Here is an 18,603-nt window from a genome sequence, read left to right as displayed (position 1 = left end):
ACCACCCCTCTGACCCACCCTGCCCGTAGCCCTGCCTCCGCTCCCATCCCTGGGATCACTCCTGCTCAGGAAGCAGAAGATGGTGGGAAAACCTATCTGAGACACAGACCTTGAGCCGAGGGCACTTTCCAAGGAAAACTCAGGCTCTCCCCTATCGCAGCTGGGTGCCGGGGGTGCCGTACAGCCAGGGGACGTGACCAAGGAACCCTCAGCATCGCCGGGAGCTGCCCACCCCTCTCCCGCAGAGGCAGAGCCGCCGCTCCCTGCCGGCAAGAGATAGGCTCAGATTTATTCAGCGTTAAAAGGTTTCCAAAACTGGGCATCCAGGCACGCTTTATCTACAAAGCGCAGCAATCAGTGGCTGATATTAAGCCATCGGTGCTGGAAAAGAGAAGGGGAAATTATTTAGGCGGCACTGTATCTTCAGAAAGCTAGGATGAAATTTCCTCCTGGCCCTCGCCGCCTTTGCCGTGCTCCGCTTTTGATTTTTAAGCCTCACGAGTCTCACCACGTTCGCGGGGGTGTTGCTTAATTTTAAAAATACTCTTTTTAATCAAGCTGCACGGAATAAAAAGAATAGCAGCGGAGGGAGCGTGAACTCTGCAGCCCGCTGGATCCAGCCACACCGTGTGTCCCAGCCAGGACACTTGACTAATGAGGCTCTTGAAGCAGCAGCAAGTTCAGCTGAAGAACCGAAAGAAATTAAATAATTCTTTTTAAAAAAAGGCCTAAAACTTCAAAAAACCAAGGCTTTTCACAGGTGGGTTTGAGTCAGCTGGGCTGCAAGGGAGGCTACAGAGGGGTTTCTTTTAGCCGGCAGGTTTCTGTGAGTCAGGGCCGTGGCTCGCTCGGGATGCTCTGCTTGGAAGGTTGCAAAGGCTGCGGAAAGGCAGCACGGAGCAGAGAGCAGCTCCAGCAGCCCCAGGTCTCGGCTGCTCTTCATCCTCCCAGAAGTCATTTCAAGTATCAAATTGCAAAGCTCGACCCCAGATTTTGAACCCCCAGAAGTCTGCGATCACGAGTAGCGGCTTTTTGTGGTTCTGCCACTTCTGCTCAGAGCAAAGGGCACCTAATTCAGGATCAGCCAGGACGCAGAGGGGCACCGGGAGGAGGCTCCCGGCTTCCAGGTCACTCGCATCCATCCCGGGAAGCACCGGAGAGGGGCAGGCTGCTGGGAGAGGGTTTGGCGCAGCTCTCACTGCGGCCCAAAGGGGCTGCGGCTGTGATTGCACATTGGGTAATTGCGTGTGCAAATCGGCCACTTACACGGGCAATTACCCCCCGGCGCTCAGGGTGCCCGGCCAGCGCAGAGGGCACCACGCAGCCACGTCTCCAAGGTGCTGCTCCTCGGTGCGATCAATACAGGCAGGCGGAGAGGATGAAAAAGCAACATTCATCCCTGCCTCTCTGTTATTTTATCTTTTTTTTTTTTTTTTTTTTTTTTTTAAGGGATGAAGGGACTAACACATGGGGAAAGAACAGCCTTTGCCCGCAGCCGCAGCGGGAGGCTGCAGCAGGGACTCCCGTGGGCAGCCCCATGTCAGCTCTTTCTTCCCTGTCTCTGAACCGGGGAGCTGAAACAGCCCCTTGATCAGCCCCGTACAGCCAAAGCGCCCTTCAGGGGAGCCCTGTCTGCTTGTGAAGCCAACCGGGCTTTGAGGTGAAGGCCACATGCTGGAAGCTTCACCCAAAGCACCCAGCAGGAACCCTGCAGCCACAGCATCACCGCTCCCCGCCGAGACCTGTCTGGCAGCATCGCCTTATCCCAATTTCTGAGCTAAAGAGCTTTTCAGAAACCGTCCAGGTTTAGACGGAGCAGGGATGGAGCGGGGGACTGCAGCGTCCCTTTCTCTCCTGTTATCTAAGAATACAGCAAGGCTTCCTGCAGCATATTTCATCCCTGAAATTCAGCACTCAAAACCAGGAGGGAGCAAGACATCCTTAAGGGTTGTTTATGAAGGCTTCAGCAGAGCTAACTCTTTAATACAGCCCTCAACAGAAGGAGAAAAAAAACGATAACATTAGAAGAAGTGTTCAGGAAGCAAAGCGAAAAAGAAACGGTGTCTCTGTTCCTGAAGACAGCAGCCTGCCAACCACCTCCAGCCCCGGTTCGTCTCAAACCGTAAGCAAAATATTCCAGAAGTGTTTAACTTTCCTACAAAGTCTTTTAAGAGGCCCGTTACGGTTCCAACGAGCAAAGCACAAACAGGACTCCGCAGACTTGGCCAAACAACTGCCGGAGCCCGGAGTAAGAGCAGACGCACACAACCCAAACAGGGGATGATGCACAGCCCCGCGCGGAGGGGACCGGGAGCGCAGGCACGGAGCCGGAGCCCTGTGCGACCCTGCCTCTAAAGAAGGCAGAGAGAAACCCTGTAAGCTCTCATTGTACCAAATTACACCCCGATTTAAAGCCTCTCTCTTGGGAAAACAATTAACCATTGTTTTGGGGTTGTTTTTTTTCCTGATGAGGATGGTTTAAAGCACAACTCGATCCACAGGGATGCAGAGGTTCAGGGAAGTCCTCATCTGGCCAGAATCACAGAATGGCCGGGGTTGGAAGGGACCTCTGGATATCACCCAGTCCAACCCCCCCACCAGAGCAGGGTCACCCAGAGCAGGTGGCACAGGAACGCGTCCAGGCGGGTTTGGGATGTCTCCAGAGACGGAGACTCCACCACCTCTCTGGGCAGCCTGTGCCAGGGCTCTGCCACCCTCACAGGCAAGAAGTTCCTCCTCATGTTTAGGTGGAACTTCCTATGCTCAAGTTTGTGCCCATTACCTCTTGACCTGTCCCCAGGCACCACTGAAAAGAGCCTGGCCCCATCCTCCTGACACCCACCCTCAAGTATTTATAATTGTTGATAAGATGTCTCAGTTGTCTTTTTTCCAGACTAAAAAGACCCAGATCCCTCAGCCTTTCTTCATGGGAGAGGTGTTCCAGTCCCCTCACCATCTTGGTAGCCCTTTGCTGCACCCTCTCCAGCAGTTCCCTGTCCTTCTTGAACCGGGGAGCCCAGCACTGGACACAGCACTCCAGATGTGGCCTCCCCAGGGCAGAGCAGAGGGGGAGGATGACCTCCCTCCACCTGCTGGCCACACTCTTCTTGATGCCCCCCAGGATGCCATTGGCCTTTTTGGGCCATTGGCCTTCTTGTCAAAGCAAGCTGGTGGGACTGCAATAGCGCCGCTGGGGATGGGGACGGCTCCAGTTGAGGAGCAGGTAGATCTCAACCCATGGCTATCCCCTTCCTGCAGACTGACCGGAGAAGAGGTCCCTGCCCCGAGGAGGAGGAGGCAGAGCGGGTGCTGGGTCCCGGAGCAGCACATCTCCATCCCACAGCTCCGGTTCACCAGCATGAGCCTCGGCCAACACTAAACTGTAAATGACTCTGCATATTTTGGGATGTAAACAAGCATTCATCCTCGATACATCTGCGTCTTGTGCCGGGAGAGGTCGAAATCGTATTGAATCGTCTTTAGAGGGTGAGAGCTGCCTTGCAATGCCCGTTAACCTTCAAGTGTTCTCTTAAAAGCTAACTCCCCAAATCCTCCTCTTTAAAATAACACAACATAATTATGTCATTCATCACTTTTTTTTCCCTTCCCTTTTCCCCATGTAACTCCATAACCTACAGCCAAAGCCATGTTTCACTAAGCTGAGTTTTGATAATACAGCGCTATTCTCATCTCCAGCAAGTTTTACTGTAATTACAGAGATGTGTTGCAGACATTACACACTCTACAATTAGCGCTAATTGCATTACATTGTCACAAAGAAGTCATTTACTCTCCATGAGCTCATGAGATTGGTCTGGACAGTTTAACAGAGCTGAGAAGTACTTAATGGCATGCCACGAAAGTGGCCGGCAGCGCGGCGGGAGCGAGCACAGCACCCGAGCAGCTCTCCCAGCCCTCGGCAAGCGGCAGATTTGGGGCAAACACGCACAATAAAAAAGGTTTCTTCATAATTTCAAACCCTGGCAGGTCGTGAAACTTCTCAAGGAATGGCGAGGATGAAATGCCACGGGGTCGGGGTTGGTTTTTTTTTGGGAAGCCTCTCCTAGACGGGTGGTGGTTGGGGAGGGTTTCTGGGGGAGGTCTGCCCGTGGGAGCATACAGCACGTCCCACGTGTCCCCCAGCATGACATACCTTCCCTTCCCGATGCCCCACAGACACGCTTTGCTGCGTCTCCTCTCCCCTTGGCATCACTTTCCGCAGCCCACGGGCAGGGAAGCGGCAGGGAAAGCCAGGGATCTGTCATGTACTGGGGAGCCCATGCTGTCCTGCTGCTTCCCTCCTCCCGTGTCTTGCATGAAAATGGGGAGGGAAAGAAGCAGGAAGGCAGAGCTGCTTCGTTGTGGTCACCAGGGCCACATGGAAATGTTAGTCTGGGTGTCTCCACTACAGAAGCAGCCCGTTACTGCAGCCCCTTTGGCTCTCCCAGCACTCGGTGCTGCCCGGGATGGCTGAGGGAGCCTCCAGGACAGCAGCGATGCTCCGAACAGGATGCAGCACTCCGGGATGGACAGGAGAGGGCTGGAGCAGAGCGCAAGGGCGAGAAAGGGAGCAGAGAAAGCAGGCACTGGGGGAGGAGAGGCTCTGCTTTGTATTTAAATCCCGTTCGATCCTTTGTCAGCTGAATTGGTTTTGATGGGGCCCAGATGGGAACAATTCATGCACGCGAAGGAAAGACCCATCATTTAGCGAGAGGCAAAGCCGACCCGGCAGGAGTCACGGGAGTGGTCGAGCTCCGAGGCTGCAAAACCTCCGCAGCGAATAACTGCTCACGGGGGATGCGGGAAGGCGGCCGCGTTGGGGGGGAGGTCAGTGCTGCTCTCCGTGCTCTGCCCCGGGAAGGAGGAGCTCACACACCCAAATGTCCACCCAGGTGCAGCAGATGGGCAGGAGATCGGATGCTTGCTTAAGCAAAGTGCAGCTATAGTTTCGCTCTAGGAATTAGGATGGTCTCTGCTGATGTCCCTCTAGACCGAGGTCCCATCATGGTGGGGTCTCCGGAGAAGCACATCAAGGACAACTCTACTCTTCAAGGACAACTCTACTTTAGCTCCAAAGACTTCGCAAGCTCAAGAGGCAAGGCCAGGACCGGGATGGGAGGGGAACGCAGCAGCAGAGCTGGAAGCAGCCCAGCACCCACCACCATGCCTCCCCGAGACTCCCCAGGTGGGATACCTGGTCTTACTTGGGTTTGGTTCTTCCTCACACTTAATTCTAGTATAAGAAATAATAAAGAAGAAGAAATGAAGAATGCACAGGGTGGTTTTAGCAGGCTCCAGCCCCTGACCATGCTGCTTGTGTTTACAACCCCACCAGAGCTGGGTTCCCACTTTGTTCAGTGTCCCATCGCTGCAGCCCCTAACTTTGCTCACACACTTCAGGAGGAAACTTTGAGCCCTCTCCGAACCCGAGGAGCCGGAGGCTGGTACAGCTGGAAAACACAAGCTTGTGGCCTCCTGCAGAAGATGGGTTTATGGGGACAGTTGCATCTCTTGGCCTTTCTGCCCTCCGTCTCTGCCTCCTGTCTGAGTCTTGAGCCTCGCTACATCTTTTGGCCTCTGCAGCACCCCATGGCAATGAGTTTCCCAGGCCAAGGATGCACTGGCACCTCCTTACTGGTTTTACTGGGCCACTGCTTTGGTTCTCCCAGCTGCCCAGGAGAGACGTCTGCCATAACCTTATGGGGCCAGCAATGGGCCATAACAAAGTCCACTGAGGTGTTGCCCCTTCTTGGGGCACACCAAACCCACACCAGGGAACCAGTCCAGCTGGGAGGGTCCCCTGCTCCTTTCCAGGAAAATCCAGTGAATTTGATCTCTAGCTCCAACAAAAGAGGAAAAAAACACTGTTTTCCCAAAGGTCTTTGGGCTCTTGGAGCAGGGAGGGGAGGCGAGGGCCGGCGAGCGATTCGTGTGTCAAAGAAATTCAGCTCGCTGGCCGGGGGCCAGGGACTTTTCATGTGGATTTCCAGCCTCCGCCAGGAGACTCTCGGGTGCTGGAAGAGCCTTTAATTCAAACCAGGTGCCTCTGAAAGGAAAACACTCAAAAAGGCAAACTTGGTCGCTTTCCCTCGCTAAAAAAAAAAAAGTATAATAACGAGGGCAATCATGCACATTTCACTGAACTATCCTCCCTGGCACGCCGCTCCATGCTCCCAACCGCCTGTTTCGCCACCACCTCACCCGATGGAAACCGAAACCACTGGCGGGTCTGGAGGGAGAAGAGCCGAGCCCAGCACCCGGCGAGGAGCCCCAGGACACGGGCTGGCCAAAATCCACTACAAACAGCTTTTGTTGCCCTGCCCTCCTCCATGAGCTGAGCATCAGCTCTCCCGCGAGCTATGGAGAGGACCGGAGGGACCGCTGCGGTCTGGGCGGTGATCCCTGCCATGGAGCCAGGATGGATAACGCTGACGGCACCGATGCCCAGCAAACCCTCAGCCTTCAAACCATCCGCTCCCCCAAATCCAACACTTGCCAAGCGATGCCATGAATGACAACAAAGATGCATGGGGAGAGAGGGACCCACTGCACCAGGCTTACCCCGCAATGACGATGAAGAAGTCCAGGCGGTTCCATGTGTCTCCCAGGTAGCATTTCTTCCCAAAAATCCCCAGTGCGATCATCTTGACGATCATTTCCACGGCAAAGAAGGCAAAGATGAAATCGTCGAAGCTCTGCAAGAGAAAGGCACGGAGGAGGGATGCTCCTGCATCCCTGCACTCCCCAGCCCGGGGAGGCAACTACAGACCCAAGTCCAACAAGGTCTCCTCTTGCACCACCGAGGGCTAAAATCCCAGGGCAGAGGCAGTGCTGGGAGCAGCCCTGTGTCATCCCCCAACCCAGTCTGGCCAACAACACTGGGACAAAGGGATGAGTATATTTTGGGCTCTGCTTTTCACTACAAACTCGATGGTTAACCCTCCCCAAGCACTCCAAGCAAGGCTTGGCTACACTGGGGCTGGCACAGCCTGGCAGGGGCTTTGCCTGATGACACCACGTGTTCACATCCAAACACCAAAATCAAATTTTTTTTAAGCGCTGGTACAGGCAGAAGCCAGCCATCCCAGGGTAACTCCACCACGGCTGGAGCCAGCTGTGCCAGAGCTCGGTCCTTCCCGTTCCCCATCAACCCGGGGCCGCCGTTAAGGTAAAAGCAGCGTCTGAGCCGTACCTGGAGGATCCTGCAGCGCGGCGAGTCGCAGGCGATGTCCTCGCAGGGGTGGAACATGCCCAGCGTCACGCAGTTGAGCAGGATCACCAGCATGCTCACCCGCTCGAACCACCTGCAGGGCACCCCGTCAAGGAAGTAATGGATCCAAACGAGCATCCGCGAGCGGCCACCGCCGAACCAGAAAGGTCATTCCGGTCTTTAAAGCAAGGCACGTGCCAGCTTCTCTAGGTTGGATTTTTATCTGGTTTTGTGTGGAGAGCCTCCTGCCTGCCATTTAGATACCTGCAGAGCGAACCCACGGTGTGCCCTCCCCATGCCGCCGTCGGTGGCTACAGCTAACGCAAAAACCACTGTAAAATGAAAGTTGCATGGCAAGAGTGCTGAGTGCTGATGTGATGGGTTAAAAAATTAAATTGAAAGACTGATATCAACTTTTAGGGAAAGAAAGAAAAAAAACCCCACACCGTTAATTTCCTCTTCTGGCATTTTACGGAAAAGCACTTTAACAACATTACAATTTTCTATTAACCATGTCACAGCTTACCCCAGGGGCGTTACCCTGAAGTCACTGCTTGAACTTTTCATTCCCAGTCTGAATTAAGACTGTCAAAGCCATTAACTGACTGCCTAAAAGCCTTAAGCCTGCGAGGGCCAGCAGAGCCCGTCCCCTGCCCCAACTGCTGCCTCTTGGGGCAATTTTAAAGAGCTGAGCTGCCAGGACAGACTTTGGATGCTGTTACTTTTGGGGCAGAACAAAGTTGCCGCAGCAAATCCTCACAGGGATGGTTCAAAACTGGTTCCGAATTTTTTTGCATCCTTCTAGGGGGAATTTCCAGCCAAATCCCGACTGCCCGGGGCACAGAGATGTGAAATCCAGGAGTCGGTGCAATGCGGTGCCGGCGTTATCTTCCAGCCTAGCAGGGAGAACACCCCATGGGCTGCTGCGAGCCGCAGGCAATCGGGGCCACGCTCCCGCCTTCCAGGCTCCAGGAAAATAAGCATGGCCCTTGTCAGACAAGAGCTTTCGCTGCAACGCGGTAGCGGGCGGTGTTTGGGAGCCCGTGCTGTAGCGTTATCAGGCTGGAGATGAAGAAGGTGAGGATGATTCAGCAGGTGCCACCCCACCGGGCACGCGGGGCTGGAGCTGGCAGCTCCCGCCAGCCCCATCCTGGGTGAATTCCTGGGAAATCACATGGGGCTGAGTCACGGCTTGGTCGCCTGGATCTTTTAATCAGCAGAAATGTTTACAAGATATCGGGATAGACATTCCAACTGTCAGGTTGGGGCTATGGGCTGGAATATTTAGCCCAAATATAGTCCTGCGGGGGCAGGCGCCGAGGGCAGGCTGGAGGAGGGGGCAGGAGCTGCGGGGGATCCACGAGCATTCCCTGGCTTCGGAGGGGCGGGGGGGGGCTGGAAAGCATCCCTCTGCAGAGCCAGCCACATCCACGGCTCTGCCAGCAAGGAACTGCAAAGCCCCTGAGAACATATAAAGAATTTAAAAAAAAAAAATAAAAAAAATCCCTGTAAGATCCCAAACGGGTGACAGAACGAGCGTGCGCCTGCAAGGGCTGTGCGAGATACTCGGCGGGGAAGCGAGGAGGCTCAGGAGCAGCCTGTTTGGTTGGGTCCAAACCTGCAGAGACAGACGGATGCGTCCCCAGACAGGCAGCACTTTGTGCAAAATCTTCCCTGGCGGTGGAGAAGACCCCGTGCTGGGCCTGGCTCTCCTCCGCGGGCTCCATCTCAGCTGGGCACGGGACCTGGGTGATGCTTTTGCCACGGAGGGCAGATGTTCGGATGCTGGTTGGGGACCACGAGCACCTCAGCAGAGATGGGCACACAACCATGATGCGCAGCTTCTCGGAGCCGCTCTGATCTCACCTCCTCCCTCTCCAAGATCCGGAGCAGCCCCAAACGCCCACCCAGGGCAGCTGAGCAGACCCCCCCTCACCGCAGCCCCCCACAAAGGGCTGAGCGTGGCCCAAATGGGAGGAACAGCACGGGACGGCACCGAGGGCACCCTCCCGTCCTCCTCCGGCACGCTGCAGATGGCAAAGCCGTGGGTGTCCCTCGATGCTCGTTAGCGTGCTGGCACCGGCACCAGTGACTAATTGCAAGCGGAGGGGAGCCAGGAGAGCGCAGCCCCCCGAGATGCCACAACCCGCTGCACACTGGGCAGGGGGCGAGATGCAGCCGGGGGCGAGATGTGGAGACCAGGGCTGCACCCACCCAAGGTTTCCCCCCGGTGCCAGCAGGCAGCAGCACCCACCTCCCACAGCACCAGCTCCCCAGAGCCCCAGCACGCCCCATCTCGTTGCGGGTGCTGGCACAGGCACCGACTCCCCCTATCCCACCCCCCCAGCTCTGTCCGTGCCCCCAGCCCCGGGCCGGTCGCTGCCCTCCCCCCCCAACTCCCCTTGTAGGAACAAACATCCCGTAGGCAGGAAAATAGCCTGGAGAAGACGGTTGGGGGGGGCACCTGGAGAGCAGGAGGGGATTTTATTTGCTGATGGGCAGGTTTTTTTTCCCCAGCTTTCACCGCAGACCCACTTATCGGCATATCGCTCCCTCAAGCAAATACATTTCTGTCCAATATAACGCTTTGCCCTGATTAAATATTCCCGGGACGGGGACCCTGGCGGTGCCGAGGGCAGTATGTTAATGCGCAGCTGATAGATCAGAAGGTTGAGGAGGTTATTTATTTTTTTTTTTTTGGCCCTTTTTTTTTTTTTTTTTCCAGCTGAATGAAACTTCAAGCTCTTTCTTCTGCTAATGGGATTTTCAGAGGCACACAAAGTGCTGATGGCTACGGCTTTGTACCGACCCTCCTTTGAGCCGAGAGGCTGACAAAGGGAAACTCTTCAATTAGCAAAAAGCAGAAGGTGCTTTATGGAATGCTGCGCGGGCAGCGAAGGGGCAAAGGGGCTTTGGGATGCAGCAGGGACCGCGCTGGTCCCCAGCCAGCAGCTAAGGTGAGGAGGTGACAGCAAACACCAGGGGTGGCGGTGGCACTGCCGCTGCCTCTCGCCCCGCTGCTGAGCTCAGCCCGCTTTCCATGAAGTAAGTGTTTGCAGGGAGTGGAGCTGGTCGGGGTGGGGGGGTCCTGCCCTCTCCTCGTGCTGAGCAGGCAGGGAACGTAGGGCTGATGTTTAAAAACAATGAATAATGGGGTTCACACGCACTCACAGCAGGTGATCACCCCATCCGCTCCATCCCACGGGTGCCATACAATCATAGAACGTGTTGGGTTGGACCTTAAAGGCCATCTAGTCCAGCCCCCCTGCAGTCAGCAGGGACATCTTCAACTAGGTCAGGTTGCTCAGAGCCTCATCAAGCCTGGCCTTGAATGTCTCCAGGGATGGGGCCTCCACCACCTCTGTGGGCAACCTGGGCCAGTGTCTCACCACCCTCAGTGGAAAGAACTTCTCCCTAATGTCTGATCTAAACCTGCCCCGCTCTAGTTTAAACCATTGCCCCTCGTCCTGTCGCTACATGCCCTTGCAAACAGCCCCTCCCCAGCTTTCCTGTAGGCCCCCTTCAGGGACTGGAAGGGGCTCTAAGGTCTCCCCGGAGCCTTCTCTTCTCCAGGCTGAACCCCCCCAGCTCTCCCAGCCTGTCCTCACAGCAGAGGGGCTCCAGCCCTTTGATCATCTGTGTCAGAGACCCTGCTTTTCAGGGTCACCTGCTGACCACATTTTTACCATCATCCTGGTCAAGACAGTCAGCCGAAATGCTCGCAGATTCAATTAAAAAAAGATAAAAATATCTGTTTCTGCCACACAGAAACATCCAGTAACACTTTTGTTGTAACCTGACTCTTAAAAGTCATAAGACAAAGAGCACCATTAGAAAAGAAAAAAGAAAAAAAAAAGAAAAAAAAAAAAAGAGGAACATATCCAGAAGTCAGTTACTCATTCCGAACAGGAGCCTTTGGGCAGAGCAAGAGCCCTCCGCCCCTTCCCACCACGAGCGATCCCCGTGCTACCTGCCCGCGCTCGGCAGAGCCTGACCTTTCGTAATTAAGAGGCAAGAGCCCCAGATTCAATTAGCCAGCACTACCCAGCTTAATATAATCAAAAGAGAAAGATATTGCATTATACTTGCTATGATTTGGTTGCAGAAGTTTGGATCAAATTCACCGGCAAGTGAATTAAATGGGAAGACGTTGCTCAAGGGCAGCGGCAACCAAGAGGACGGCGGGCACGATGCTCGGTCCATCAGTAGCCCAGGATCTCCAAGCTGAGCTGGAGCACACGAACTGTTCCCGGTGTGCTCTTTGGCTCAGGGATGGGGAGAGCGGACACCACCGTGCCGCAGCATCCCCATCCCCAGAGATGGTGGTCCCTTCACCAGGGCGGCCGGGCATCCCTGCCCACGGCCAAGCCAGGTAGGAAAGGCAGCATTTGGTGATTCTTTACAGCGACACACGCTCTTCCATGGGATTCATATTTATTTCTTCCCTTAATGCTCTGTTACTCCCAAGCACCTTCTGCCACTCCCCCTCTCCTCCTTCCCTGCATCCCTCTCTCCCCTCTCCGGCTCCTTCCCTGACCCCCAGCTCTCCCTAAGCAGTGCGGGTGCCCCAGCGAAGCAGCGGCTCCAAGGCCATGTGCTGCCATCCTGCCATCACTAGGAGATGGGGTGGGACCCCCCAAAGCCCAGCCAGTGTGATGGGGAGCGTGGCTCCGTGGGCAAGGTGGGGACCGATGTCTGGGCAGCCCTGCAGCACTGGGGGCTGCAAGCCTGTACCCTGCAATAAACCCCAACCATAGAAACGCATCGAACTGCCTGGATCCGGCCAGGTGACACCTCGGCTCTGCTGCCTGTTTTCTGGGGCAAGGAGAGGTCCTTTGGACCCACTGGCCATGGCTACAGCCACAATCAGGTCCCCCATCACCCCCCGCAGCCATTTTTCTCGTGCCGGGCAAAACCTTCACTTGCCAGGACAGTGGCTGGTATTTGATAAATGCGCCGAAAGCGCTGGCAAGGCCTGGAAATTTTCGTGAAAATGTGATGTGAAAATTGGGTTGAAATGACAGCCTTCCCCTGCAGTGTCACCGAGTCCCACCAGCTTAGGAGTGACACTGGGATAAGCTGCAGACGTTAATGAGAGCGGAGTTTTAGGCTTCATTCATATCATCAATTCCAGAAATAGCCCCTTTGACAGGAGCATAATGGGACCTCCAGGGTCTGGCCTTTGGGGGGGGCGAGAGGAGGCAGGGTCTAAAATCCTAAAACATTAATTCAGGCCGTTTGCAAGGGAAGTTAAAAGTCCTCAGAATTAATCTGCCTCACGGATGGAAATAATAACCCCTTCCCAGCTTCGCCTCCGACTGCACCGGGCCAACGGGAAAAGGCTCTTCACGTCATGCCCAGTTGAAAGGTTATAGGATTCCCATCACAACTCTGGACATTTAGTTTTTTTCCTACCATATTCCTTCGAAAGCAAAGCAAAGCCATCTTTTGCTTTTAGCATTTGCATCCCCTCGGGTGCTGCATGCCAAAGGTGCTCTGGGGGCATCTCTACCCGGTGAATCCGCTCGCCCGGCTTGCGGCCGAGCCCTGGCAGGTACCTGCCCCGCTGTGATCCTGGCATCGTCTCTACCCCATTTTGCCCTCCCAGCTGCTTTTCCAGGCCTGGACCCTCCCTTCCCTCCAGGGAACGCAAGAACAGGATGAAGCAGGGAAGATGGGGCAGCCTTACAGCCCTTCCCGCAGCATCGCGGCACCGCACCCACAGCACAACTGCTTTTTCCCGGCGGGGTGGAGAATCCGCTGTGGGCACGGCCACCCCGGGCACGCTCACGGCACGCATGCGATGGAGCGCGCGCCTCCTGCCCCGCCATCCGCAGGGATTCATGCCAGGTGAGCCCGATCACCAGGGCGTTCCTGGAAAGCAAAGCTGAGAGGCGCTTCTCCAGCGGGGCTGCGGCAAAGGGGTTTAAAAATTCAAATATTAGTCAGAGAGCATTCCCACGCCTGCCCCATCCCGGATCACTGCATCCGGCAGCACAAGAAGATGCTGCCGAGAGGTGGCACGTCCCTGCTGAGCCCAGCGTAGCCCCGACATCCCCATCCGCAGGCTCCGAGCCGGGAAAAAGCCAGGCAGGGAGCATCCCTGCCTCGTCACTGCTCTGCAGCTCCTCAAAACCGCTTCGCTCGCAGCGCAGACAGACCCAGGAGGTTATTTTAATTCATGCAGCTTCACAATTAAACCTGCGAAACCAAACCAGGGCGATCACTCACATTGGCATTTTTGGAAATTTCATCTCTAATTTATTTTCCCTTCGAGGGGATGCACTGGCGGCTGCTTCCCTCCGCCACCGAACAGCCGCGTTTTCTCCCCTCTCACCGGTGCCGTGGGGTCACGGCCACACCAGGGTCCTCAAAGGCCCCGTAACGCACAACGGCGACTGTAAAGCCCCAAAGTAGAGGGAAAAGGGGATTTGGGGGAGTAATCACCTCCATCATCTTTTCATTTTTCTCCCAATGACTTAAAACCCGCACTGTCAGCTGCAGGCGGGAGATGCTCTGCCTCGGAAACAGCCGCCTCTCAAGGGGGACGCAGGATTTGCTCGGCAGCGCGGAGGAACCCAGCTCCACCGCCCAGGTGATGAAGCAAAGAATGATGCTGTATTTAGAGGGGATGAAGATTGATTTTAAAAAAAAAAAAAAAAAAAAAAAAAAAAAGATGTTTTGTCAAAAAAAAAATAAAATCCTGACGAGGTTCTTATTTGCTTTACTGTTTCAAAATTGTTTCCGCATAACCTTTTAGATTTGTACCGTAAGGTTTTTTTCCCCAGCAACCAAAAGGGTTTAAAATCTTATTGCTTAAGGAGACAAAAAAAAAAAAAGAAGATTAAAAAAAAATAAAAAATCCTGCAAGCTGAGTGTCTTGCATAATCTCCAAACTTCAGGAGCTGGAGCTTTTAAGAAAAGCCCTACATATCGCTTGCAATTAACTCCTGAGCTGGGAGGGCTTGGCTGCTGGCAGCCCGGCCTTGGGACCAGCATCTGCGAGGACGGGTTCTTTCAAAAAAATAACATAAAATAAAATAAAGTCAAGCAAGAGCACTTTAGGCTGAATTTATTCTGGCTTCTCATCCCAGTCTTTCCTTCCTCCTCACGCCTGTCTTGGCATCACAGAATGGTTTGGGTTGGAAGGGACCTTAAAGCCCACCCAGTGCCACCCCCTGCCCTGGGCAGGGACACCTCCCACCAGCCCAGGTTGCTCCAAGCCCCGTCCAGCCTGGCCTTGAACCCCTCCAGGGATGGGGCAGCCACAGCTTCTCTGGGCAACCTGGGCCAGGGGCTCACCATGAAACGGTTAGCCCGAAAATGGCCCCGTGCAGACGGCAGGGGGTCAGCCCATGGTCCCCAGCCCCTGGGTGAGCAGGACGGGTCGGAAGCCCCATGGGGTCGGAGATCACCAGCCGATACCAAACGCTGGGACCCCGACCCTCGCTGCCCCACGCCGCCCCAAGGGAAGGGCAGAGAAGCCGCCGTGAAGCCTCGCTTGCCCAGCCCGAGCCCCACAGGAGCCCCTGCTCCCCCCAGCATCCCTCTCCCTCCACTCCTGTCGCTGCTTTAGCACCTTCTGCTGACATTTGGGTGGCTCAGGGACGGGATCTCCTCCCACGCATCCCACCGGAGCAGGGCTGCAGAGGTGGGAGCGTGCCCTGGCACACACATGCCTGTCCCCGTCCCCGGGGGTGCGCTCCCTCCCAGCAGCTCATGCCTGGCATTAGGGAAGATGTTGGGAGCACTAAAATCCTTCCTAATGGACTCCTCCTCTGCTGGAGGGACCCGGGGTTACCAGCTAAAATACACTAAAACACGCCAAAGCTGTTGCTGGTCCTCAATAATATATTTAAGACCTTTTCTCCCACCACGCCTTATGAAGCGCATAATGGCTAGACACTTAACCCCCCAATATATATATTTTTAAACTTGTTCGCTGTAAAGTGTCCCTTAATAGCGCCTGCCTTTGAAGCTCGGTGGAGCAGAAGAGCGGGGGGAGCTGGCTGCTCACCGGGACATCTCCATCCACAACCCCCTTGTGATGCACAGCCCCAGCCGTGCTCCGGGATGGAGGAAAACCCACGGAAACCCAAATAAATCCTGCACCACAGCCAGATGCCTCTTCCCCTCGTGCTCGCGTAGAAAGGCACCTCATGCAGAGTTGCCAGAGACTCCTCCGTCTCGCCAAGAGACTCGGGATATTCGGGATACTATTAAGTTTCTACCACCCCTGATCCAGCTTGCTGCATTACTCAAGACAAAAAGCATTATGCAAGGTTTCCTAAACAAGTTGCAGTGAAATCGTAACATCCTACACCGACACATAGTTGGGATATGTCACATATTTGTCTTATTTTGTTCCTTCTTTGTCCTTTTTTTAGTCTCCTTCTACTTTTTCCCCCTTGGAAGTACGCTGGTTCCCATGGAAACAGTGATGTTATGGGTATGGACAGAGCTTCAGTGACGTCCACAAGTTCAGTATAAAAGCGGATTTATGTAACAGCTGGTGAAATGAAGGAACTGAGGCGATGGCTCTGCGTGGCCACACATGTGGCATGGGTGCTGCCGTGCCAGGGATGCTGCGCTGGGCAGGCGGCTTCTCACCGGAGCGGGAAAGAACGAGAGAGCAGAGAAGAGAGGAGGAGATCCCAGACAAATGGGAAGGTGGATCAGGATAAAACTTGCCCTAAACATACATATATATAAATTTTTTAGTCTATGTTTTCATATTAATATCTTCATGTATTTCCTTGGAGAGCGTCTCTCACCCTTTGCTGCTGGAGCAGAGGGCAGATGGGGGACCATGGTACCAACCCTGGGCACAGAAAGCCACGGCTGGAGATGCCCTCTGAGCCAGCCCTCCCCAAACCGGGAAGGGCAGCATCTCTGGGAAGCTCCTGCAGGCTTCAAAGCCTGAGCAGAACAGGCACATTTCCTCTTTTTCACGAGCCTACGATTTAAATCCCTTCTTCCTAGGGCAGCGCACAGATGGAGGGGATGTCTCTCCTCCTCCTCCCTCCATCGGTCCCCGAGGAAGAAGCCCAAACAGCTTCCAAAATGAGACATTGCCATGCCCAGAGACGCACCACCTCGAGCCCCCGCTCTCCCCGCAGAGGCTTGGCTGGCAGGCACCACGCCACGCGGAGCCAAACCCCCCCCCCCCCCCCAAAATCAATGTATTAATAAAGCTGGGAAAAGCGACAGGCTGATTATAGCCCCGCTCCATCCCAGGGACGTGCTGGCGAGAACAAGCCCGTGCTAATTGTCCTGGCAGCTCCTCTGCTTCCCTGACAATCCCCGACACACTCCGGGAAGCCTCCATGGGCTCTCTGCTCCCACCCCCCCTTAGACAGGAAAACCTGTGCACATCCCTGGGGAGCTGAAATAATCCCTATGGAGAAGAAATATTCCCTGGGAGCATCAGCACCCTGCCTGGCACAGGTGATAGGGGCTCTCTGCCTCCCTCCGCACCCCTCTCCTCTGGGGACCATGCTGTCCCCCCCAAGTCACATCCCGCTGGGGCATGCGGCCCCCCCCCAGCCCCCCGAGCCCCGCCAGGACCAATTCGAACCCAATCCCAGGCTATTAAAAATACACGACGCGAGTGCATGAAAGATTCAGCCGGGTCAGGGGATGTCAGCAGCTGCAGGGAGGAGCGCAGGAGACGGGACGGCTCGGCAGGGCCAACGGCAGCCGCTGATTAATTCAGCGCTTCCCTAATCACCCCGACGAGCGGGCGGCGGGATGGCACCGAGACGTGGTAACCGAGCAAGGACCACAAAACCCGGTGAACCCGGGAGAGGCGGCAATTACAGCCCGTCCTCGCATCCACCGCAGCAATCCCGGCTGCAGCTGGAGCTCGGGCAGAGGCGAGGGAATTCCCTCTGCTGACTGCGGGCCAGGGGAAACCTCGGAGAGAAGAGCTGTTAGCGAGGAGACGGGATGCGAGCAAGCTAAACAAATCAGCTCCATCCCCATCCAAGACGCAGGACCAGTTTCTACCCCACCATCGCTCCCACAGCCCATTCCCCGTCCATCCGCAGACACCCGGGCGAGGGATGCTCGCAAGTGAGATTTGAGAGCCGGGGAAAGTGGGGTGCAGGACAAGGAAGGATGTGCTGGTATGAACCATCCCGCAGTGGCGGAGCATCCCACCCTGCGGCACAGCACAGCCCTCGCCAGACAGACTCTACAGCTGCCAGACCCACGAAATCCCTACCGAGACCTCCAGAAAGGCGAAATACCCCCGTACCTGCGCAAAACACCCTTCCCTCTGCTCTCTTCCACCAAGCAGGGAAACGTGTCCACCGCACCAAGGCAAACACCTTCCAAAGCCTTTAGAGAAGCTCAAACTCTGGGTTTTGTCTACAAATGGGCAGCTCGGGGCTCAGCAGAGGAAAAGGGAAGAGAAGGGGCAGATGCAGGACAATTCCCGGCTGCACCGGCTCCGGGATGAGCCGAAAGCACCCGGCTCCCAGCCACATCTGCTGCAGCAGGGCCCATCTTGTCCCCAGCCCAGTATTTTAATTGCTGAAGGGCAGGAGCTCAAAGCCCCTGAGGAAATCTGGCCAAACCTCGCAGAAAGCACAGACGACAAATCCAAGGACAAACCCAGCATCATTTTAACCCTATGCACTAGGACAGGGCAGAAGGGCTGGAGGAATGGTTGCTTCTGAAGGACGCAAACGGCTTAACACCAATTAAAAGAGTTGGGGGGGGGCGCGCAGACCCTGTGTCCCCACACCTTCTCCCTTCCCCTCCGCTGGCGCCAGTGTCCTGCCCCAGGAGCTTGTCGGGGCAATGCCCGAGTTGCTGTGATAGAAAGGAAAACCAAGGCCATAGTTTCTTTTGGGGCAAACCCTTCTCCAGCGGGAGCCGTGCCTGACCACCGGAGACCCGAGCCCTTTCCACTTAACGGCTGGCATTAGCTAACGCTGGGTATAAATTTCCATGCAAAGCTTTGATGAAGAAATACAGCTTTGGGGCGACCCAAACTCCCCGCAAATTTTGTGTTTATGTTTTCTGACCTGGCTTCAAGTTGAGGGGGGGAGGAAAAAAAAAAAAAAAAAAAATAATGTTTACAAAGTCTGAATATGATGACGATTTTCCAACTGGCCTGCTTCAATGTTTCACTTAGAAACGGAGCCAACATTTCCTTTCTAAAAAAAAAACATCAACGTAAAACACAATATTTTGTTGCAGGTTAAGTACTTAATTAGACAGGAACCATCTTAAACGCTTCAGATTTTAAAGTCTACAATAAAAAAAAAAAAAAAAAGAAAAATAGTGTTTTTCAGTGTAAGCAATGCAGAGCAGTCACAACAGGGATGAGCATTAAGGAGGTCATTTTGCAGGTGGGGAAATGGAGGTCAAGGCCACCCTGGCTC

General features: G+C 54.9%; 1 protein-coding gene across 21 annotated transcripts in view; it reads right to left on the bottom strand.

The window, feature by feature from the left end:
• Nucleotides 1-18,603, bottom strand: part of CACNA1G (calcium voltage-gated channel subunit alpha1 G) — a 154,771-nt gene that overhangs the window by 98,290 nt on the left and 37,878 nt on the right. For 20 of the 21 annotated variants that reach the window (XM_074608085.1, XM_074608089.1, XM_074608092.1 and 17 more), the window contains exons 2-3: nucleotides 7,193-7,304; nucleotides 6,562-6,695 (exon numbers count right to left, since the gene is read on the bottom strand). In XM_074608085.1, coding sequence (XP_074464186.1) covers nucleotides 6,562-6,695; nucleotides 7,193-7,304 — 246 coding nt within the window. Of the gene's footprint in view, nucleotides 1-6,561; nucleotides 6,696-7,192; nucleotides 7,305-18,603 lie in introns of those variants that run through there. The other variant, XM_074608102.1, reaches the window with a different exon arrangement.

Source organism: Larus michahellis, chromosome 14 (assembly GCF_964199755.1).
Source record: "Larus michahellis chromosome 14, bLarMic1.1, whole genome shotgun sequence".
NCBI classification, from domain to species: Eukaryota; Metazoa; Chordata; class Aves; order Charadriiformes; family Laridae; genus Larus; species Larus michahellis.
Note: the sequence above shows the minus strand (reverse complement) of the source record. Positions and strands in the feature narration are given on the sequence as shown.